At 49.9% G+C, this 24,460-nt stretch overlaps 1 protein-coding gene and 1 long non-coding RNA gene across 10 annotated transcripts in view; one reads left to right on the top strand and one right to left on the bottom strand.

Moving 5' to 3' along the window:
* The window catches only part of PRKAG2 (protein kinase AMP-activated non-catalytic subunit gamma 2), a 260,830-nt gene that overhangs the window by 192,435 nt on the left and 43,935 nt on the right, over positions 1-24,460 (top strand). For 5 of the 9 annotated variants that reach the window (XM_023250755.2, XM_023250752.2, XM_023250754.2 and 2 more), the window contains one exon: positions 8,573-8,642. In XM_023250755.2, coding sequence (XP_023106523.1) covers positions 8,573-8,642 — 70 coding nt within the window. Of the gene's footprint in view, positions 1-7,899; positions 7,982-8,157; positions 8,176-8,572; positions 8,643-24,460 lie in introns of those variants that run through there. The other 4 variants (XM_023250759.2, XM_023250758.2, XM_045053036.1 and 1 more) reach the window with 3 other exon arrangements.
* Positions 9,316-20,442, bottom strand: LOC109497699. The gene is made up of 2 exons (XR_002740662.2): positions 19,206-20,442; positions 9,316-13,205 (listed from the first exon to the last, which is right to left on the bottom strand). It is a non-coding gene; the product is annotated as an uncharacterized LOC109497699 (long non-coding RNA).

The raw sequence follows: 24,460 nt of genomic DNA, 5'->3' as shown, positions 1-24,460 counted from the left end.
GTGGTCCGTGAGTTCGAGCCCCGCGTCAGGCTCTGGGCTGATGGCTCAGAGCCTGGAGCCTGTTTCCGATTCTGTGTCTCCCTCTCTCTCTGCCCCTCCCCCGTTCATGCTCTGTCTCTCTCTGTCCCAAAAATAAATAAACGTTGAAAAAAAAAATTTAAAGAAAGGGTGGTCATGGCGAAAGTATAGATTGAGATCATTGAACAGAGTGGAGAGGCCGGAGACAGATGCCCCATATATAGTAGGTTGACCTTAGATAAAGATGCCAAGGCAATCTTTTATTTTCATTGGGGAAAATAAAGTCTTTTAATTTTTTTTTAATGTTTATTTATCTTTGAGAGAGAGACAGATAAAGCATGAGTGGGGGAGGAGCAGAGAGAGAGGGAGACACAGAATCTGAAGCAGGCTCCAGGCTCCGAGCTGTCAGCACAGAGCCCGACGCGGGGCTCGAACCCATGAACCGCAAGATCATGACCTGAGCCAAAGTCGGACGCTTAACCAACTGAGCCACCCAGGCGCCCCAATAAAGTCTTTTATTGGGAGCAACTAGACATCAGTATGGGGAAAAAATGAACCTAAACTCTCACCATCCATCCTAATAAAAAATTAAACCCAAACAGATCAGAGACCTAAATGAAAAAAAATTCTAGAAGGAAACACTGAAGAAAATTTTCACACTCTTGGGGGGCAGGAGGCAAAGAGTTCTTAGGACACAAAATGCATGAATCATGAAAGGATAAATTGGATCTCATGAACCTCCGAATCATTATGCTAAGTGAAATAATCCAGGAGCAAAAAAGTATCTACTGAATGCTTCCATGTATAGAAAATTCTGGGAAATATCTATGATTGCAGCAAAAACTAGATCACTGGTTGCTGAAGGAGGGATGAACCACAAAGGGGCACGAGGAAATGTCTGGGGTGAGAGAAATGTATGTATCTTGATTGGAATGAAGGTTTTTTTTGTTGACTCATCAGATTGTACACTTGAAATGGATACCGTTTATTGTAGGCAAATTTTATCAATAAAAAAGAGACACTAAATACTCTTCTGAAAAGATTTATAACTTGAGGTCTGCGGGACCTGTCTCTACACTTAGTTGGTTGGCTCTGTGTCCCCACCCAGTTCACGTCAACCCTCCTGATTGGCTACATGACATCGTAAACAGTGAGTAAAGATCACCAGATTCCTCAGAGCCAAGTGCAGAAGAGGCAACAGAAGAATTAACAGGTCCCCTTGATTTCGACTTGACTATTATACTTCCTTCCAAGCACTTTATGTAGAACACAGCAGAAAAATGGCAGTGGTCTGTTAATCACTTTTGTCAATTTTCACCAATTTCTAGCCAGAGTTTCCATACATGAAGGAATTAAAAAAACCCGAAAAGCTATTCTCATTGGTCTCTTCTGGGAAGGGCTAATGACTAGGCCAGTTGTAGGAGGAAGAGGAGAGAACAGTGAAAAAAGCCATCATGGGACTTTATATCACTTTTTGTGTCGCTCTATTTTTTTTTTTTTTTGAGATTTATTTTTAAGTCATCTCCACACCCGTGTGGGACTTGAACTCACAGCCCTGGGATCCACCGACTAAACCAGCCAGGCACCCCGTTTTGTGTCACTGTGTAATAGAAACACAGAAAAAAAGTTTATGGCTTGATGCACTAAGAATTGAAAGGTTAATTGAACGAATCGAGCAGTACTTATTTATTTGCAAAGGATTACGGGACACCAAGAATTACCAGGAGAATAGAATATATTTAGCTCCCAGTAAGTCATGTCAAACACAGACCTAAGAATGAAATATTTTGGTTAGCAAAAAATAAAAGCAAATTTGGATTTACTTGTTGAAAGCAAGAGACAGACGTATTTCAGACCCTAACTGATGAGCTCCACAAAGGTGGAACTTGAAGAGGAAGAAACTGATCCTATGTAGGTGTAGGGTTCCCACTTCTTATCTTTGATGTGCATTTCTAATCACAGCAGATATTTTATTGACCACCGACCATGGTGCCTGGCATACAGCAGCTACTAAATATATGTTCAACGTCTGTCTTCAAAACCTTAACATTGTCTACTTTTTGAAAGAAGACAGTTTAACAGAAAGAATCCGGGCAAAAGGGACGTTTTTGGTTTAGTTCATTTTCTTCCTCTCTTATTTAATCCTTTGAAATAGGTTTTTTATTTATTTACTTTTAAAGTAAGTTCTCCACCCAGCGTGGGGCTTGAACTCACAGCCCCAAGATCAAGAGCCACATGCTCTCTACCTACAGAGCCAGCCAGGCGCCTCTCTGAAACAGGTTTTTAGCTGACTGGAAGCCCCACTGAGCGTCGCAGAGGAGATGGACACTACGAGGGTGACCTCCCAGGTCACGAAGACAGGTAGAGAGGACTCAAGACCTACTTTAGGGGGATGAGTTTGAGTTATCCATAGAAGATTTGAATGGAGAAGACCAGGAAGCAGTCCGGAACTCAGGCTTGCTGTGAGCTTGTGACCGAGGCTTGGAGGTGTTCCGCGCAGAGGAGGGGTCAGAGCGGATCCGAGAGCAGAGCGAGTGGCAGGGACAGGCAGATCGCGTCCTGGCACCAGTGGGCGCCCCCGTCCCATCTCCCCTTCCGCACAGAGGACCCCTTTAAGGCAGCAGTGGCGGGGCGGGGGAGGCGGGGACCTCAACATTGCAGGTTTCCAAATGCTAAATTATTCAGGAGCCACTTATCCAGTATTTAAGGTTGATTTATTTCTTGCAGTAGCTTTTTAAGATAAAATAAAAGGTAAAGCGAACTCCTATCTGACCTCAGCCCATAAAAGAAAAGCTTTTTTGGCAGTCATTTTGTGATCAAGTTTTCCTGTCCGGTAGTGATTCAAAATACTGTCTTTTGCTGCACCTAGGCACAGCTGTGTTAGACAAACCTTAATAATTTAGCATTTTTCACCAACCGGCAGGTCACGCTGCTAATGGCTCCGTGGTTTTCAGGCATTCAATAAAATTCAACTCCAGCTGCCTGTTCCCTCCCATCATCCTGGAGTGCAGCAGCCCAGACTGGCTGCAGAAGCCAATAGAATGTGGTAGAAATACTGAGATCTGCAGGAGGCCCAGCTAGGAAAACCCGGCACCTCTCTCTACCGTGATCTGCCACGTTCAGCTCTCGAGAGAGTTGAGGTGGCATCCACGTAAGCCCCTTCTTTTTGTTTTCTTTCTTTCTTTATTTTTGAGAGAGACAAAGCACAAGTGGGGGAGGGGCAGAGAGGGAGACACAGAATCTGAAGCAGGCTCCTGGCTCCGAGCTGTCAGCACAGAGCTCAACGTGGGGCTCGAACCCACGAACCTTGAGATCACGACCTGAGCCGAAGTCGGCCACTTCACCGACTGAGCCACCCAGGCGCCCCCGCAACCCCCTTCTCTGCATGCAGAACACTGCCCGAAACCTTCCCTCTCCTGGCTTCCCCGTCTCCCCAAAATAGCTCACATTGAGTCTGGCTTATAAGTCAGTTGAGACTCTAGGAAAACATCACCTAAAATATCACCATGAAAGGGCAACTAACAATCACCAACCTTAAATGGTTTGTGCCAACCAATCCATCACTCATTTCACCCTGTCAACAAGTGTGTACATTGCAGACCCTCAAATTCCTGAAATTGACCTGCTATATTATAGAGGACAGTTTAATCTGGGAGCTATCCTACTAAGTGAAAGCAACCCGTGGAAATAAATTCTGCCTCCCGAACATATAGGACAGAAACGGTTTTTTTTTTTTTTTTTTTGAGCCTTCTCCTGCACACCCATTATCAAGTGAAGTGAAATCTGAGAAACTGACATTAATTTGTTTTAAGTTCTATTCTCTACCAACTTCAGCAGTAATGGCTACAGGACTTTTTAAGCCTGAGAACCACGTTTGCGAGCACACAGCTTCCGGAAATACATACTCCCACTCGTGGCCCGTTTCTGCCTCCCCAAAACAACTCATCAGGAGTACAGATGAAATTGATGATACTTCCAATAAACACCAATTCGAGATTTGTTTTTACAATTATACTAGGATTCCTGCAAGAAATTAAAATGCAGACCTTTCAAAAATTAGAATGATTGACACTTCCACTCTGTACCCCTGTACTTTTTTTTTTTTATTAAGCTTTTTATTTTGAGCTCATTGTAGATTCACATGCAGTTGTAATATACGTGTGCCCTCTACCTGGTTTCCCCCAAAGGTAACATCTTACAAAAGTAAAGCGCAGGAGAAATGGACGCCCCCCCCCCCTACATTGCTAGCGAAAATGTAAAAAGGTACAGCCACCGTGGAAAACAGTTCGGCGATTTCTCAAAATGTTAAATATAGAGTTACCATATGACCCAGAAATTCTATTCCTGGGTCTATACCCAAGAGAAATGAAAACATATGTCCACACAGATCACTTGTACATGAATGTTTATAGCACCGATATTCACAATAGCCAAAATGGGGAGAATGGATACATAAAATGTGCTCTATGCATTCAATGGAATATTACTCAGCAATAAAAAGAAAGGAAGTGTTGATCCATGTTACAGCGTGGACGCTGAGTGAAAGAAGCTAGAGATAAAAAAAAAAAAACCTACATATTTTATGATTCCACGTCAGTGAAGTTTGCCAGAATAGGCAAATCTAGGAAGACAGAAAATAGGTTAGTGGTTTCCTGGGGCTGGGAATAGAGAGAGGTTAAGAGAGTGATAAGGAATGACCGTTAGTGGGTACCGGGTTTCTCTTTGAGATGATGAAATGCTGTTAACAGAGATAGTGGCACAACTTGGTGAATATACTGAACACATATTTTTATGGTATGTGAATCCTATCTCAATAAAAAAAAATGTTTTTTAATTACCCTAACTGGTCATTTCCTCCACACAAATAAGTGTGGCTTGACTCATGGGAGGAAAAATACAGTATAACACAAGCAGGATGTTGACATTGATTCAGTCAAGATGCCAAACGGTTCCTTCCCCACAAGGACCCCTCATGCTGCCCTTTTTTAGCCACAGGTACCTCTGTCCCCCACCCCCACCCTGACCCCTGCACCCACTAATCTGTGCTCCACTTGTACAATTTTGTCATTTCAAGAATGTTATATAAATGGAGTAACATAGTATGTAACCTTTGGGGATGGGTGTCTCCCATTCATCCTAATTCCCTGGACATCCATGCGAGTGGTTGTGTGTATCGATAATTCATTCCTTTTTATTGCTGAGTACTATTCCCAGGTATAGACGTAACATATTTGGTTTACCAGTCGCCTGCTGAACGACATCTGTTATCTCTGGTTTGGGCTATTACAAGTGAAACTTCTATGAACATGGTATACAGGTTTTCACGTAAACGTAAGTTTCCATTTCCCAGGATAAATGCCCAAGACTGCAAATGATGTGTCACGTAGCAGCCTGCGTGTTTAGCTTCAAAGGAAACTGCCGAGTTGTCTTCCAGCGCAGTGGTATAATTTGCCATCCCCACAGCAATGCAGAAGCGATGGTCCTCACCAGCATGTGCTGTTTATTTTTGTTTTGGCCGTTCTAATAGGGGTGTGGTCACAGCTCACCGTGGTTTTAATTTGCACGTCCCTGATGGCTCATGTTGTCAAACATCTTTTCACGGGCTTGTTGCCATTTGCCTGTCTTTTTCCTATCCTAACTGAATTCTAACTTTTATTTTTCTAAGCTGGAGTTTTGAGAGTTCTTTATGTCTACCAGATGCCAGTCATTTGTTGGCTCTGCGGTTTTACAAGTATTTTCTCCTATTCTGGCACGAGTCTTTTCATCCTCTTAACAAGGTCTGTCACCGAGCGGACATTTTTAATTTTACTGGGGTTCCGTGTGTTCATTTCACCTTTTATGGATCATGCTTTTTGATATCGAGCCTTACTCTTCGCCTAGTAATAGATCCCAAATGGTTTGCTTTTCTTTTTCTAGAAGTTTTATAATTCTGCATTTTATTTTTAAGTCCATGACCCAATTTGAGTTCATTTTTGTATAAGGTGTGAGGCTTACGTTGAGGTTGAGGCTTTTTTTTTTTTTGCCTATCCGCGTCTGATTGCACCACTGTTTTTGCACCTTCCTCAAGCCCATATTAATGTGGGTCTATTTCTAGTTCTCTGTTTCGGTTGATTATGTGTCTCTCCCCCTACCAGTACCAAACAGTAGTGACTACTCCTACCTCATCATTTTCAAGACTGTTTTAGCTATTCTACAGCCTGTGCCTTTCCACACAAATTTAAGAATGAGTTCATCTTGTCTACCGTCCAACCTCGGCTTGGGTCATGATCCCCTGGTTCACGAGTTTGAGCCTCAAATTAGGTTCTGTGCTAACAGTGCTGAACCTGCTTGGGATTCTCTCTCCCTGCCCCTCCCCGCCCCCTCACGCTCTCCTGTGCGCGTGCTCTCTCCCTCTGTCTCTCGAAATAAAGAAGTAAAGTTAAAAAAAAAAAAAAAAAAAGAAAGAAAACCTGGTTAGGATCTTGGTGGGAATTGCATTAAACGCAGAGATCAATCTGGGGGAAGACGGACCACTTTGCCATGTTGGGTCTTCCCATGCATAAACACGGGAGGTCTCTCCATTTATTTAGGATTTCTTCCATTACAACCACATTGTAATTTTCAGCATACGGATCCTGTACATGTTAAGTGTATCCCTACATCATGTTCTCTACAGTTGATCATAGTATTGTTTGTAATAGCACTTTCCACATGTTCATTGTTAGTAGGTTGGAAATGCAATTGATTTCTAGGTGTTGATCTTGCAGCCTACGACCTGGCTGAACTCACCAGTTCTCGGTTTGGTTGTTTTTATTTTGTTTTTCAGTAGATTCCTTGGAACTTTCTGTGAAGACAACCATGTCATCTGAACATAGGGAGGATTTTACTTCTTCCTTTGCAATTTGCATGGCTTTTCTTTCTTTCTTGCCTTACTGCCGCGGCTGGAACTTCCAGCGATGTGTTGAATAAAAATAGTGTGAAAGCAGGCAGAGTTGCCTTGTTCCTGAGCGTAGAGGGAAAGCATTCAGGCTCTTGCTGTTAAATATGACGCAGCTGCAGGGTTTGTTTTTGGTTTGTTTTGTTTTGTTTTGACCAACAAAGGTCTTACAAAATTAGTTTTGTCCTCTTCTCCCCCCCCCCCCGCCCCCCACATACCCTTTTTGAGGAGAAGCAGCTAAGTCTCAACTTGGGGATTGGCCCAACCGAGATGACAGAGCAAAAAGGAACCGCAAAGGAGATTTTAGTACTTCCTCTTCCAGGCCAGGCTTGCAAGAGTGATAAAACTAGGCTTCCTTTCGAGGGGGGGTGGGGGGTGGGGTGGGGGTACTTTACAGCCCTAATCAGCGCCAGGGAGCTAATCTGCCAGGGCCCTTGCAGTCTGCAGTGAGCTAAGGGCACCCCGTAGATGGGGCAGAAATTGGCTGTCACACCGGAGAGCCTCGGGGAGTGGGGCGCCTGTCCCCTCTCCCACTGCCCTGCTCTCCCAGGCAGCTCTGGCAGCTTCGCTTGCCTGCCACCCCGAGCTGCTGCCGATAGCGGCGTCTCAGATACCCAGATCCAGGGTGACAGGAGTGGCCGGGGCCAGATTGAGATTTGTGTGAGCTTTTGGCAGTGGCTCAGCCCAAGCGGAGGATCAGCTGCGAAGAAAGGGAGCAAATTAAGACTTCCGTGGCTGGGTAAAACTGATAGCAACAAAGTGCAGCTACAATACGTGTAATCCCCGGAACATTTCTTGTTTTTAATGGGGGCAGGGGATGGATAGTTTAAGCTAAAATTAAAAAAAAAAAAGCCATCACACCCCGCCCCCCCCCAGTCCGCGTTGCCCTCTCCCCTCCGGGGTCCCCGCAGGCCCCCGCCCCTCTCTCCCGGGCGTCGCCCCGCCCACCCGGCGGCGCTCCCCTCTCGCCCCACCCCCGGGCTGGCCGAGACCACACCTGCGCAGGTTAACCCTGCGGGGACGCGCCGCCCGTGGGTGGCGGGGAAGGTGAGCGGGGGAGCGCGGGGGGGCGGGGGGAGGTGGGAGGACCAGGCGAGGCTGGGAAAACGGGCCTCCGCTAATGGCGGCCCGGCGGCCGAGGCGGGAAGGAGGGCCGCGGCCGGAGGGGGGCGCCCCGGCCGCCGTCGCGCGAGCCGGCCCCGGGCTCCTCGGGGTCCTCTTCCCACGCTTCCTCCTCGCCGGTCCGTACCAAAGCCGCCGGGGGGCGGGGGGGCGGACCGTTCCACTCGGGGAGGGGCGGCGGGTTAGGCCGCGGCCCGCGCCACCTGCGGCCCCCGGACGGGGGCGGGGGCTGAGGGGCCGGGGCCGCGCCGTCCTCTCCGTTCCCCTTCGGTTCCCTGCCGGCGGGCGGGGCCGCCCCGGCCGGGCCGCCCGCCCGCCGCCGGCCCGGAGGCCCCTCCCCACGGCGCCCCGCGCGTCCCCGCCCGCGCCCGCACTCGGCGCCCGCACCCCCGCGCGCCCCCGCCCGCGCCCCGCGCGCCCCCGCTCGCGTCCCCGCCCGCACCCCCGCGCCCCCGCCCGCGCGGCCGGGACGAGCGCCGCCGAGCGCATGCTGATCCCTGTCCTCCTCCTCCTCAGGCGGCGCTGGCGGCGGCCCCGGGACCCGCGGAAGCCGGCATGCTGGAGAAATTCGAGTTGGAAGAAGAAGGTGAGTGCCCCCCCCCCCCCGCCCCCGCCGGAACGCGCTCCGTTTCGACGCCGAGGGGCCGGGGCGCGGGGACCGCCGGGGTTCACGCCCCGGAGGCCGTGCGGCCCCGGCTGCCGAGCGCGGCCGGGGATGCAGACGCCGAGCCGGCCGAGGACGTCTGCAGTGGCCCGCGGGTGCCGATCGGGGGTGGGGGTGGGGGGGGGGTTGGAATCCGGGCTGGGTCCGGGAGGGGAGCCCCGAAACCCGGCCATCCGCTCCGAGGGGCGGCCCTTTTGTCCTAACCAGCCCAACTCGAGGGAGAGCCAGGTGTCATGCAGCAGGAATTGTTTGTGGTGCCGCCGTACACGTAGAGGTAACCCCCAAATTGCGTTGATGGCCCATACCTTAAAATAACACCAACCGGTTCCCTGCTCTGTATTTCCGAAAATACCACCGGCAGGGTGTGTCTTCTGGTTAATAGGGAAAGTTAAATAGGAAAACCAGAAGCGGCTTCGCGAATTGGGTTTGAGTTCAGGTGACCCTGTCACTCCATCATTTCTGTCGCCTCTGCGCTCGCTCGGGTTTTCTCTCTCCTGCCCTGTTTGCTTCTTACTTACCTGGATCTTGTGAGGAAGCTGTTGAAACGTGAAGGGGGTGAGTTCGTTCTTTGGCAAAATTGATATTTGAAACGGAATGCGATGAGCTTTCACCTGGATTTTATTTTGAAACTGTTAAAATGCAAAGGGCGCAAAGCTTGTTCTTTGCCAGAATTAGTATTTGAGATGGAATATGGCGAGCTCAGAGTCGGAAAAGAACTTTGTACGAGATGCTTGACAGTTTGAGGAATTTAATTTGAAAGAACTCCACGCTATCTCGTGTGCTTGCGTTATTTATTTAGTGACTTCTCTTTGCCCCAGGAGTATTCATGGAATAAAGCTCCTGGAACAAAGAATGTGCCATGTGGATGCTGTGCCGTGTGCCAACTTTACTTTAATACTTTTGTTCATTTACAGCCAGGCAATGACTTAAATAAGCGTGCACGGCCAACATGAGAATGTCAGCCAGATAGTATTAGGCCTGTACCTGCATTCATTTTATGTTTTAGCTTCCCTGCAGCATTTCACAAGCACGTTGCTAGAAGATAATGCACGCGTAGTAATTATCATTAGAAGTCTGCATCCATATTTATTCTTAACGAGCAGTTACGTGATACATTTCAGAATCTTACTGGGACCTAATTTGCATTTTCTCCTACTGAAAAATAATCCAGTATCTTAAATCGAGTCCTCCTCATTACTCATCAGTTGCCTGTCCCGGGTCAAATTTTGGCCACTGTCCACAGAACAATACGGTGTGCCTCCCTTTCCGTTAAGATGTTGAGTGTCTGTATCGTAGGGGTTTTCTCTGTCCCTGATACCAGTAATAAGAGTCTATTGCGTTTAAACTTTTTGCAGATTCACTTGTGGGCCAGGGGAAAGTGGAGACCACATGCGTTAGAAAGACAGCACGGTTATGGTTAAGGACATAGACCCAGCTTCACATCTCAGCTCCATTTCTCGTGTAGCCATGTGACTTGGGACAAATCACTGAGGTCCTCCATCTGCCTTACTTTCCCCGTTTGTGAGATGAAGCTAATACCAGGGTGTTTTGAGGATTAGATGAGATAATTTGTGTGATGGTATTTAGGACGGTGTAAACCCATAGTAAGTACTGTGGACATGTTAGTTACTATTTTTTTTTTTAATGCCATTAACCATTATACCGAATTCATGGACTTTTTAGGCTTTTATTAACAAACCTTAACATGGAAAGTCTTCTCGACATGGATTTGACGGGTTTTTTTTTTTTTCTTACTTGAGATTTATTGATTTAATTATGTTGCGTTTCTCAAAGCAGATCTACGGGCCTGGTTTCTTTTGCATTGTTTCTGCCGACATAATGAATATGAAGTATGAAACCTAAGCATCTAAGGAAAGGGATTTCCTGTTTTCGCCCATCTATTTTTATCTATATCGCTGTCATTACATTAAAGCAGGCTGAAGCCCACAAATAACCCTGTCAAACTTTTCTAGATTTTTTTTAACAAGGCAGAACGTTAAGCACTTGCTCGGAAGCCGTTAGCAGAGCTAGAAAAAGAAATAGCGTCGGCATGCTTGTCTAAAATGCTGCTTTGTTTCTTTTGAACTTTATATTGCTTATTCATCCATAGGATGGAAAAACTGAATATCCAGCAGAATCTTACGTTTATTTGCGGGGGTGGGGAAGGTCCTCACAGTTTAAGCCATTACACCCTTCAATATCCTGTGAATTACGTATTAGCAGCCTTCATCACAGATGGCTGCTGAATCGATCCTCATTTGATCCGTAAACTTTCTTGGGGCCCGCGGGTGGCTCCGTCGGTGAAGCGTCCATCCAGCTCTCGATGTCAGCTCGGGTCGTGATCTCACGGTTCTTGAGTTTGAGCCTTGCATTGGGCTCTGCACTGTCCGTGCTTGGGATTCTCTCTCTGTCTCTCTCTCTCTGTCTCTCTCGCTCTCTCTCTGCCCCTCCCCCACTCGCACACACGTGCTTGCACGCACACAGGCGCACACGGTTCTCACGCGCTGTCTCTCAAATAAAGCTAAAAAAAATTCAAACTCCTTAACCATGACTGTCGTCGTTTCTGCCTTGCTCTCCGGATGCGTTGCTTAGACGGAGATACGTCTGGCAGGCCCAGAAACACGTGATGCTGAATATTTTCGTTACCGAGTGTTTTTCTGTTTCCTGATAAGTTATAACCAATACTGTATTTGTGAGAAGTAATTTGGGGGCGCTGGCGAAGTCGGAGTAGTCTCTTCAAATGCCGTTTGCTTCTGGGAAGGAAGGAGAAGCCGTACCGTGACCTGGTCCGGGGGTCCGGGTCATCTTTTGCCTGGATTCTGACGCCAGCGGCCTTGCCCCCGTTCTGCCGCCAGCCCTCCTTACCATCAGATTCCTCCTTTGCGGGAAGCTCTTTACCTGTGTTTTCCGTCTATATATAGGATAAGTGGGTGCTTCTCTTCATTTGCAACCTCGCCGCCACCTCCCAGCCGTACACGCCAGTGATCGGAGGGCTGTCTGTGCCAGAGATCGCCAGACGTCTTTTTAAGGTGCAGGTTCTGATTCTGGGGCTCTGGGCTGGGACCTGGGGGTCTGCGTTTCTGCCAGGCCCGCAGGGGCGGCGGCGGCTGCTTCCTAGACCCCTCTGTGAGTAGCAAGGCTCCAGAACAGACATCGGCACACTTCTGCAAAGGGCCAGATGGTCTGTGGCTCGGGCTCGGTCACGACTCCTCCGCCCGCCCGTGCGGCAGTGAGGCGGAAGGCAGCCGAAGCCCAAACTCAGCCCAACAGGCCGTGCTCCGGTGAGCCTTCATTTGTAAACACGGGCCGGATTTGGCTCCCAGGTGTAGTTGGCCAGACCCTGCGCTGCGCGCGCCTCTTGATTTCTGCGTGCCTCTCACGGTCTCTGTGCCTTAGAGTGTTCCGTTACCTTGACCGCAAGACCTTCTCTTCCTCCCTGTCTCCGCCCTGTCCGTGTTACTCATGCCTCGCGGCTCTACCCAGATCTTGCCCCCTCTTCGAGGCCGTCCCCCAGATCCCTTCTGCGCCTCTTTTCACAGTTCGTCTTGCTGTTCCTCGTGCCTGATGTGGTCGGCACACAATAGGCGTTCAGCAGTGTCCGGAATCTTCGGCGCCTCTGTGAGTGTTACTCCGCGGGAGCGTTGAGGGGACCCGGTGGTTCTGTGTATGCAGAGGACGGAGAACACTGCCTCACCCATAGCAGTCGCTTTATGCGTCTGCTTTTCAATTTTTTTATTCAGAGGTCAGTCACGTTAATGTTTTTCTTTTATCCGGATGAACTGTCTGGAACGTATTTTATGGCCGGACCAAGCACAAGTACTGAGTAGGGAGCTAAACACAGCGCAGGGATGCTGTAGATAAGTACCAGCAGCTCAGTCACGATCAGTCAGTCTGTACTTTGGGCATGCTTCGAGAATTGGACAGCCCCTTGGAAGTGTCCGTGTTCTCTCCCGGCTTCCCTCTTGTCCCTTCAGCTGTCACAGACTCTTCAGTTATTTCAGGGTCTTGGTAACTCGCCGGGGCGCTCTCCTCTCACTTAGCCGGCTCTCCAGCCTGCTTCTTCCCTCGCCGTCTGCCTCCTCCCTGATCCCAGACCACCTCTGGGGTCCTCCCTGGCCTTCTTCACCCTCACAGCCTCCTCCAAACTATTAGCTTTGTAGAACTCACCTTCAGCTCACTTTGCCGGCGAGACTGGTCAGCCTTGTCTACGCTGATCAAAAATATGGAAGAAACGGGCCATTTTTTTTTTTTTTTTTTTTTTTTTTTTTTTTAGGAGGAAAAGCATAACTTGTCAGGTCAGAATGTCAGGCCTCGTTTGGTAGTAAAGTAGCCGTATCCTCATAATCCACAGACGCTTGGGGCCCTGCCGCTTGTTTTGCTGTTGTTGTCACCGGGAGTTTTCTGCATAAAACAGGGCCTGCACCTGGTGAACTTGAGCATGTCATTCTGATTCAAAAATACGGCCGAAAGCAAGCAGCAACCACCCTATAAACAGAACCAAAAATTGGTGCTCGCTCAAACGCGTTCCTTTTCAACTGGGGGAGCAAAGCGAGCAAAGATTGGTTGTTGTCAGGGGACAAAAAAATCTTAGCTATTACAGTGGCTCGTGGCTCTCCAAAGGGCCGTGTTACATGAACGGATATCTAGGATTTCTGCCAGATCATAGTTTCACAGGCGTAGGACAGTTGGGGGGTGGGGGGGGTATATAAAAAGTTTCAGAGGGGGATTGGATGGTGCAAAGTTTGAGAAACACTGCTCTGACTTCAGGGAGGATTGTCGCTCTATGTTTTTGCCGGGACCTGTCAGAGCACCCCCTTATCACTGGCCTCAGAGCCGCTGCCCAGTGAGGCTCAGCCCAGTCCACTTGGTGGGACATTGGCTTTCATGTGAACAGTGCTGCCCTCTGGTGGTAGAGACGTTACAGTGATAGGTTTGTAGTCTCTGCCCCCCCCCTCCCCCCTTTGGGTACCTCTCCATGATGATTAGATTGTTCTAGATTATTGGAAGGCTCCGATCATCTATCATCCAAACTCTGGCCTTCCCTACCGTTTGCATACTCATCTCAGACAACAGATTCTCTCTTAATTATAAAAGTAGTTACAATTTTATGAAATATTTACAATTAATTTTTTTTTTTCCTCGGGGCACCTGGCTGGCTCAGTCGGTTGAGCGTCCAACTCTTGATCTCAGCCCAGGTCATGATCTCACAGCTGGTTGAGTTTGAACCCTGAGTCGGGCTCTGTGCTGACAGTGCGGAGCCTGCTTGGGATTCTCTCTCTCCCCCTCTCTCTGCCCCTCCTCCCCCCACATGGGCTCACACAAATGCCCGCTTGCTCTCAAAATAAACTAAAAAAAATTTGTTTTCATCTCTACCTGACCCATATTTAAAAGCTTGCCATATTTAATAGGTTTTAGATATACATTTTAATGTCTCTAAAGTTAGGCTATAGCTTCACATTTGATGGTATCTTAGATTTGATGAGATAGAACGGTTGTCTTGTGGCCTGGGGAGGTGTCATTACCTGAAATGGAAAGATCCTGACTACCTGAGATAAAGAGGGGAGACTCGAGGTATTTGAAACCGGGATCTGTTGGCTGGGCCTCACGAGCAACTTCCAGAAAGTCCTCGGGAGCTGAGACAGCAGTCCGGTCCTCTCCATGAAGGATTGGTCTCCATGACCTTCCCTCTCAAGACCGACTTTACTCCGTGAAGGCCCTCAGCTGCGACCCCACCAGTCAGGGGCCACGGTCCAGACCCGTGATTCGGACGGCGGCACAGTGCCCAGGATGGTCCCATCCTGCAGCTCTGCATGGGCTGCAAATTCCCTGAAAGATGTTATACTGGGATCCCTGCGGCTTTTTAAGTCTACTTATGTATTTTGAGAGAGAGAGAGAGAGAGTGCTGCGTGGGGCTCGAACTCACGGACTGTGAGCTGAACTCATGACCTGAGCTGAAATCAAGAGTCAGACGTTTATTTGACCAACTGAGCCACCCAGGCGGCCCTCTGCGGATTTTAAAGTGGGAAGCCTGACACAGCATTTGGAGTTGACTCGAAAGAAATGGAAAGATGGTTTCTGTCCGGTATTGGAGGTTCTCCTAACCAGCGTGCATGAAGTGCACTGAGCACTGTTATAAGTGTTCACGTTTATCTAATCCTCACAATAGCCTCGAGACGTAAATATTTTTGTCATCCCTATTTTATAGAGGAAGAAATCAAGAAAGTAAGAGGTTCAGTCACGGTCTCCGGGACGTATGTGGGAAGATGGAGAACCAGGTTTCCAATACGGTCCTGTGCTCTGAGCCAGGGTGCGTAGCCAGGCCGCAGTCCTCTTTTCCTCAGAAACCCTCTACGCGTTCCCACCCCCGGCACGTTCCGCCTGAGCCACCGAGGCCATTTCCAGGGGCTGCCCGGTGCAGACTCCGGGGGACACCTGTCAGGCCCCTTCTTCCCTTCAACTCTTAGTAACAGTCCACAAAGATGGTCTCTGCTCCCGTGTACCGCACAGCCCCCTCGTGGCCACCTCACGCACGTCTGGCCGTTGCTTTTCTCTCCTTGATGGTCCCGACTCTTGTTTCCAGAGCGTGGGATGTCGAACTTGCTCCCGGCCGCCCTGCCCTGTGCCTACCCGCCCTCTTGTCCGCCACCTTGCTCTCTGCCATCACTTTACTTACCCCGGGGCCTGTTGCCCCGTGTTTTAATGCCATGTATTTAGGGGCGCCTGGGTGACTCGGTCGGTTAAGTGTCCACCTCTTGATTGCGGCTCAGGTCACGATCTCAGGGTTGTGAGATCGAGCCCCGCGTCGGGCTCGACGCTCCGCTCTGAGCGTGAAGCCTACTTGAGAGTCTCTGTCTCTCTCAAAATAAAATCTTTTTTAAAAATTAAAAAATAAAAATTTAGTCCCACGTGTTTCGTGACCACAGTGCTTCATAACTGATGATGCCCAAACAGACACCTCACCCACATCTCTCCTGAGTGCGCAGCTGCCGCTGGCCATCTCTGCCGACCACTTCGCCCGCGGCCTCTGTTTCTAGCCTCCTGCACCCCCTCCTCCCTGGTTTCGGCCGGCCGAAATCAGTAAGTGGCATCACGTCCGCCTCGCTGTCGTTGTAACAGGAGTGATGCCGGAGCTTGTGTGCCCGCGTCCGGGTGATGGAGCCCTCGGACCGTTGCCAGTGCCCGTCACTCCGGCCGTCACTCGGGGCCAGCCCGTCCGTGTTGCTGCTGACCTGTTAAGCAGCCCGCTGTCTCCAGCACCTGCTCCACCTTCCAGTCAAGTTCAGTTGCTGCCCCCGGAGGTGTTTTATAAAAGCACATACGTGGGACACCTGGGTGGCACAGCTGGTTAAGCATCCGATTTCCACGGCTCCGGTCACGATCTCGCGGTTCGTGAGTTCAAGCCCCGCATCAGGCTCTGTGCTGACAGTTCGGAGCCTGGAGCCTGCTTCGGATTCTGTGTCTCCCTCTCTCTCTGCCCCTCCTCTGCTCGTGCTGTCTCTCAATAATAAATAAACGTTAAAAAATTTTTTTAATAAAACACACACACACACACACACACACACACGTCACATCACTGCCGTGCTCAGGTTTCCTGCCCTGCGCTCTGCCGTTCCTGGTGCCTGCCCCTGCCTCCCCTTCTTGCGTGTCTGTGTTCGCGGCTCCCTGCACCTGTCCCGGCCGCCCTGCTTGGTGCCTCGGCTGCCGGACATTCGCAGGCCGCGCCCCCCTCCCCGGGCTGCGCTTCCTCTCCTCCCGGCCACCTGCTACTTTTCGTCAGCTCTCAGCCCCGATGTCACTTCCCTGGGGGAGCCTTTCCGACAGCCCCAGAGAGGACTTCACGTGTCCTCCCTGGATATCTATACGGGCTGTTAAGGAGAAACGTGTTTCCTTGTGTTTCTTTGTCACTGACTTGTGAGCTCCGTGAGGGTGGGGACTGAAAAGTTAACAGTTGCCGTGTTTCAAAGATGCCGTGGTGAAGACGACTTCCGTTTCCAGTACATGTTTGTTCCCCGTGTGAGGAGCTTTTGACTTGACTCGGGCACATAAGCTTCGCGTTTTAGAAAGTGTTCTTTCTTATAAAGAAATAAGGCGTTTCTGTGAAAGGCAGTCGGTGGAAATCCATTTGCCAAGTTACTGCCTCCCGATCACAGAGTGGTGACAGGTGGGGGCGTGCGGGGTGACAGCAGAGGACCTGCTTACGTAATCCGGCAGCGTCTCTTAGATCTTCTGTGGCTGGGATTGCAGCGGCACTGACGTCAGGGGGAAAGAAGCCTCGCTTATCTCCGATGAGAAACGGGGCGGCAGTTCGGAGGAGGAAACCGATTTGGGGACCTCTGAGTTAAATTGTTGTCACTTTTTAATCTGCTTAATTTGCTGCTGCTTTCCCGCTCTGAGCTGTTTCCTGTGAATCTGAATTTACGGAACCCCCGTGATTCACCGTTATACATTGGTCACCTGTCACTCTGCAAGCTGCTGCCACTTGTTTTATAGGTCACCTGTTCCGTGAGGACCTCCTCGGGAACACACACGTCTGCATTCTCACGTGCGGATTTATACCCTGTGTTTGGCTCTCACCTGCCACACGGACTTCTCGAGCTTTGGAGCGTATGTGTGCCCCGCCCCCCTTGAGTTGCACATGTCCTTCGTGTCATAGTCCCTGAGAGCACGGGGGCAGAGCCGGCTTGGAGTCCCGTTCCTTCCACGTAGTCGCCGCGAGACCTCAGGCCAGTTATTTCGGGCGTCAGTTTCATCCGTAACTGGGACAGACTAGCAGCCTCCAGCTAATAGGATTATATGTGGATTAAGTGACAGGAGTATAGCATTTGCTGCCTCCCCTGCCGGGCAGGACAGTGCCCGCAGGTACGGCTGAGGTGACGGCCCGAGGAGGGCCCACGAGGCAGCCGAGGGGGACTTTCGGGGTCGCAGTCACCGGTGGTTTAGCACGTGTGCTGGCGGACTTGACGTGAGCGCTGCCCGCGCTGGCCGGTCGGCAGCATTGGGGACTGGGGGTCGGACTGTCCCCATTCCCTCCGAGCCACCCTGCAAGGAGATAGCGTTATCCCCGCATGACAAGTGGAGAAATGCAGGCGCCTGCCCGAGGTCACACCCAAGGTGGTGACAGTTCTAACCTGGGTTTGGTCTAGCTCTGTCCCATTCTGGCTCCCACACCCCGTCCCGCTGGGACCTGCAATCCCCGGGGGAGGAGCCCGGGGGCCCCGTAAAGGGGTCTCCTGTTCACGCCCCACTCTGCAGACGATGCGCCACGGTGGGGGGGCCAGAGGGCCCGCTGCAGGAGGACCCGCCGTACTGCCAGACCCAGGGGCGTGCGCGCACCGTGGACAAGCGCCTAAGCCGTGGCCGAGGGGGACGGGTCAGCGCGAGCAGCGTCCTGCCTGAATCGCCCACTGCGGGGGGACTCCCGGTCTCTGCCCACCCGACTGGGCTGGCCGCCACGCTGTGACTCCACATGACTTGCTGAACACGTTCATTTGTCTCCTTTCCCTCATAAAGTCCTACTGAAATGACAGCAGTCAGTGAAAATGAACACAAAAGGTAGTCTTGCTCGAGAAAACCAAAAACTTAGTTCTGGGAAAAGACCAAAAAAGTGGGTAAACCTTTGTCAGATGTGTTCAAGAATGTCGTGAGTGACAATGCAAAGCTTTAGAAATAAGGGGTGGGGGGGGATCTCTAATTGTGAATGCGAAGATTTAGGAAATAGCATTTAAAAGAAACCTGAGTAGACCAAATTATATCAATAAATTTAAAAAAACTCGTTTCAGTCATCATAAAAGAAATTTGAAAGTAGTCTTAGTCGAATCGTACACTTTAAATAGGTGAACTCTATCTATGGATGTGAATTATAGCTCAATAAAGCTGTTTCTTAAAAAAAGGAATTAAAAGTCCTCAGCCTTGGGGTACCTGGGTGGCTGTCCATTAAGCATCTGACTCTTGATCGCGGCTCAGGTCGTGATCTCATGGTTTGTGAGCCCACGTGGGCTCCGTGCTGACAGCATCGAGCCTGCTTCGGATTCTCTCCCTCCCTCTCTGTGTCTCCCCTGCTCGTGTGTGCCCTCTCTCTCTTTCTCAAAATAAATAAAGTCGAGGCACCTGGGTGGCTCAGTCACTTAAGCATCTGACTCTCGGTTTTGGCTCAGGTCATGATCTCACAGTTAGTGGGTTTGAGCCCTGCTTCAGGCTGTGTGCTGACAGTGCAGAGCCTGCTTGGGATTCTCTCTCCTCTTCCTCCCTCCTTCCCTCCCTCCCTCCCTCCCTCCCTCCCTCCCTCCCTCTCCCTCTCCCTCCCTCTCCCTCTACCCCTCCCCCCTCACACTGTCTCTCTCTCTCTCTCTCAAAATAAATAAATAAGCTTAAAAAAAGTCCTAAGCCTTCCTTCCCCTGCCCCTGCAAAAGAGGGCCAGTGCTCAGCCTGTCAGTGGGTGCACTCTGTAAAACCTTCAAGGAACAAGTACCGTGTAAGTTACTTACGTGATTTTAGGGCATAGAAAAAGGTGGCAGCTTCCACGCTCATTCCGTGAAGCTAGCTTCATCCTGACACCCAGACCAGCTGATGGCACGGAAGAAACCCGATGATTAGCCTGGCCTTGAAAATACGGGCAGAACCCCTGCGTAAGCATCAGCAAAAGGAGCCACGCGCCGCACGGTGACCACGCTGGGTGTTGTCCTGGAAATGCAAGAAAACCGCAGCTTCTTAAGAAATCGCTAAGGAATTAATGTCAGCAGGTTAAAGGAGAAAACCCTCTGGTCATCTCAGTAGACACTGAAATAGCAATTGATAAATATGTGCCTTTAACAAAATCCTTAGTAAGCTAGAGAGAGAGAAGGAAACGCCTTTAAATTGCTGGGAACATACTTGACAGAAGCCGCCGGGCAGCAGTGAAGTGCTTCCTGGCGTTCGCCGTCAGGGCGGTCTCCACCCTGCCGACCCGTCGGTGCTTGGGACTTGACCTCTGTGAACTAACCTCGGTCCTCCCCGTTGCTTCAGCTTAATAATCTGTGTCCTGAGAACGAGGGAACGTAGGGGAGGGTGGATGCTTCAGTCGTGTGGTTCCCAAGATTAAACATGAAGCCATTTTGAAATGGGGAAATCCCATACAGTTTCAAGGTCACGGCGTTGTTTGTGACATTTGTGACATCTCTTGGGCATTTATTGCAGCCCGTTTTGCACTCGCTGGGGAGCCGGCGTGCCTTTACCTACCCACACTTCTTTCTGCCAAGTCTTTGACCGCCCTTGCCTAGCAGAGCTGATGCAGTTCCCTCCGCAGAGGTACTCACCTCTGGCTCGCTCGATCCCAAATGCAGAAAGCGTGGAGAGAACAAATCGAATGCACTTCATTTATTTTACTGCCTCGTAACAAAAACAGGACCCTACTTCTTGGAAAAGAACTTTACCGATAGAGTGGGTAAACCTCATACCTGTAAAATTATATTTAAGCTTTGGCTTTGTTAATATTTGCGTTTCTAAGCACTTTAGGGAAACTTACATGAGTGTGGTCTTTCCCGTATACTTCAACTTCCTCGTTCCCATTTCTTGCTCAACTATTTTCAATGGTCTTCTAAAAAAATAAAAGATACCGTATGTATTAGGTAAACTTGTGTTTCAAAATGTAGAATAAAGGATAAAAAAAATTTTTTTTTAAACTAACATATTGGGGCACCTGGGTGGCTGTGGGTTAAGCATCAGACTTCAGCACAGGCCACGATCTCACAGTTTATGAGTTTGAGCCCCACATCGGGCTTTGGGCTGAGAGCTCAGAGCCTGGAACCTGTTTTGGATTCTGTGTCTCTCCCTCTCTGCTCCTCCCCCACTCACAATCGTTCTCTCTCTCAAAAATAAATAAACATTAAAAAGATTTTTTTTAGGGGCATCTGGGTGGCTCAGTCAGTTATGTGTCCAACTTGGGCTCAGGTCATGCTCTCAACAGCTTGTGAGTTTGAGCCCCGCATCGTGCTCTGTGCTGACACCTCAGAGTCTGGAGGCCTGCTTTGGATTCTCTGTCTCCCTCTCTCTCTGCCCCCCCTCTCTTTCTCTCTCTCTCTCTGTCTCAAAAATAAACATTAAATTTTTTTTAATTTTTTACATTAAAAAGATGAAAAATACAAAAAAAAACCCTCTAACATTGGGGCACCTAGGTGGCTCAGTTGGTTGAATATCTGACTTCAGCTCAGGTCTTGATCTCATGGTTCATGAGTTCGAGTCCCACATCAGGCTTTGTGCTGATAGCGTAGAGCTTGATTCAGATTCTCTGTCTCCCTCTCTCTCTATCTCTCCCTCCCTCTATCTCTCTCTCTTTCAAAAATAAACATTTAACAAATTAAAAGGAAAACTAACATTGATCTTTAGTGGAATTAGAATGCAAGGTCTGTATATTAAGTTAAAATCGTGGGGATTGGAGGGACACCTGGGTGGCTCAGTGGGTTGGGCGTCTGACTTCGGCTCAGGTCATGATCTCACGGTTCATGAGTTCGAGCCCCGTGTTGGGCTCTGTGCTGACAGCTCAGAGCCTGGAACCTGCTTCGGGTTCCGTGTCTCCCTCTTTCTGTCTCTCCCCTGCCCATGCTCTGTCTCTCTCTATATATCTCTTAAAATTCAATAAACATTAAAAAAAATGAAAAATATATTTTAAAAAAATTCGTGGATTGGAGATAAGGAGTCGGGCTTTTTGTTTAGAGGGTTTTTCAGTGAAGTCCGGGTGACACGTGATGTTTGTTTCAAAATGCCTTCATCCGTGCACACTTAGCTCTTTGAGATGTGGTTTGGATCTATGACCGTGACCTGTGATGTCACCCAAGGTGCAGTGTTCCGTCGTGGCGAACGAAGGAGGCGGGATGTGGCCTGGAGTCAGGTGTGCGTGTTGCCGGCCGTGGCCTAGCAGAGCCTCTTCCCCGCGGTTGCCCGACGGCAGCTTGAAAAGCCTGCCCCCAAGGACAGGCCACCATCCCTGTGAGGGCCCCCCCCTTCCATCGGTCCTGTAGGCCCCCAGCCCCTACGGCTCTGTTAAGACAACCCTGGGACTGGCTCGCGGTTTTCGTCTGCCGGGGAAGACGCCAGGGGCTGATTTAGTTAGGACAGCACACGGAAGGGAGCAGTCGCCCTCCGTACAGGCTTTAATTGCGTCCCCTGACCTGCTGTCTGCAGAGTCCGAATGGTCTCCCGACACGTCTGGCCCCGAGCGGGCAGAAGGCGTCCTGCCTCAACATGGTTAGGGAGTCGCTGCGTCGCCGAAGCCGGCCGCTGCTCCCTTCTCTCCCATCCCCACCACTGAGCCGTCTGCGAGCCACTCCCAGCCAGACTTCCAGCACCTTCCACCTGCCCCTTCGTCTCGCTCTCCTTCTGTGGGAGTCTCGCCTTTCTTAGACTAATTATCAGTGACAGTCTGTCCTTTTCGTCTTTGTACCGTTAAGGCTAGAAATGCCAGAGCATCACAGCATCTTAGGATTCAGTTTTTACAGAGTCTTTCTAAATTAAAATTCCACGTGAATCGGTGTTATAAAAAGTAATTTATGACTCTAGAGGTCATCTCTGAAATGTGAATTTGTCAAGTTGTTTTGCTGTATTTTCAGGGTTTTAAAATCCGGGTATAATAACGTGGCCATTTTAACGTCTTCTGCAGTTTTGCTCAATTCAGTTACTTTTTGTTTTGTCCAGTGGAATTAGAAAATAGTTTCAATATAAAATATGCTTGCAACCACTTTTCAAGCTTTAGATTAATGCTGTTACACTTTTAAAAAAATTACACGGGGCACTTCCACAAATGCATCATTTCGTGACAAAAACATCCCTTTTCAGGCCTTCAGTCTTACAAAGGTGTATAAGTAAAGTTTCTTTACTGATCATTAAATCTAGATTCACCAGCATTCTTTTAAACTGGAGTGCTTTGGGGGGCGCCTGGGTGGCTCAGTCAGTTAAGCGTCCGACTTTAGCTCAGGTCATGATCTCATGGTTCATGGGGTCCAGTTCCGGATCCGGCCCTGTGCTGACAGCTCAGAGCCTGGAGCCTGCTTCGGATTCTGTGTCTCACTCTCTCCCTGACCCTCCCCTGCTCTGTCTCACTGTGTCTGTCTCTGTCTCAAAGGATAGATAGGCAATACAGTAATCCTGGACTCATACTTTGTCCTCCGCATTTTACTCATGAGTCTTTCTGCCATTCAGCAGGTGCGAGCCTGTCCTGACACCTCCTGGGAACTTGCTGGAGGCCTGTCCGGTGTCTCACAAAGCTACCGTCTAAAAGGAAGGCAGACCTGTAACTTTAGTACAAGGCGTACCACGACTCCAGAAGCTAATTGCTCACAGAGCACTAATGGGAATGTTAAAAGGAGCAATTACTTCCGACTTGAAGGCTTCACGGAACGTGTTCCGGGTCTTTGAACTGAACTTTGAAGCTATGTTAGTTTTCTGAGGCCCCCGTCACAAACATAGCAGCTTAGAACGATAGAACTTCATTCAAGGTGATTGTCCTCGACTCTCCTAGCTTCTAGGGGTCGCCCCCAGTCCTTGGCGGCCCTTGGCCCATGGCTGCATGACTCAGCCCCTGCCTCGTCCTCCCGTGGCCGCCTCCGTCTGTGTCTCGTCTTCTGTGGTTTGTAGGTCACCGGTCTTTGGATTTAGGGCCCAACCTAATCTAGGCTGGTCTCATCTCCCAGTCCTTGCTGTAATTTCACTCGCAGAGACCCTGACTCCAAATACAAAGTCTCGTTCTGATGTTCCAGCTGGGCACAGATTTTGGGGAGCCACTATTCAGCTGTCAGAAGGCAGGTGGGATTTCAGTGGGCCAGAAACGGGACGGCAGAGCGCGCTTCCAGAACACAGGACAGCATGCGCGGAGCGGAGGCGGGAACCCAAGGAGCACATTCCCCGGGCTGAACTTCCCACACTTCACAGAATCCTTTGGAAGGGAAGTGTCAGTCCAGCCTGAGAGTGGATGATTCCCAGAGGGTGTGGTCGGAGAGGAGGCCGGGAGGGGAGAATGGGGTCAGGTGGTGGAGACCCTGTGCTGTGCGACGACGTGTAGCGTGTCGTGAGGTAGTGAGGGCTTGTCAGGGGGGACGGAGTCGGACCTGCCCTAGGAAATGCTGGCTTTCACGCTTTCCCACCCCACGTGTGTGTGGTCGCGTTTACACTTAGTTGCTGCGTTCTTCGAATTCTTTCCTTAACCTTCAGCAATCGAACCCCTCACCCCACGGTTTCTTGCTTCCCAGTAGTCCCCTTCAGCAGCCGCTCGGCCAGCGGTAGGTCAGCGCGTCCTCGGAGGAGGGGTCCTTCCAAACCCAGTAACTCAAGCGCCAGTGTGATGCTCCGTAATTCTGGTCCTGTGCCGGGACGACCTGGAACAGCAGGGCCAGGAATGAGGAACGGGACACCGATGCCGTCGTAACCCCGGGCTCCCTGCGAGTAGTGGGAGTCCGAACTCCTCGCGTTCTCGAGAACTTGAATCACGCGTTCCAGACAACCTGTTCTCGTTGAACGGTCTTGGGTTTGGGGTTTTTTCTTTTTACTTTAATTGCACGTCCCTCTTACTTTCTGTTTTGTCCCATTTCTTTCTTCACTTGCGATTGGAGACTTCGTCAGAGCGTAAATAATACGAGTGGTGCCACCGATAATCTGAAAGTTTACACTCCGTGGAGGGAAACCACGACATTTTATAATATTTCGCTTGATTTTCCTAACTTAAGTTACGAACGCTTTTGTTATTCATGCCGTTTTATCGCAACAGTAATAATCT

This window comes from Felis catus, chromosome A2 (genome assembly GCF_018350175.1).
Source record: "Felis catus isolate Fca126 chromosome A2, F.catus_Fca126_mat1.0, whole genome shotgun sequence".
NCBI classification, from domain to species: Eukaryota; Metazoa; Chordata; class Mammalia; order Carnivora; family Felidae; genus Felis; species Felis catus.
Note: the sequence above shows the minus strand (reverse complement) of the source record. Positions and strands in the feature narration are given on the sequence as shown.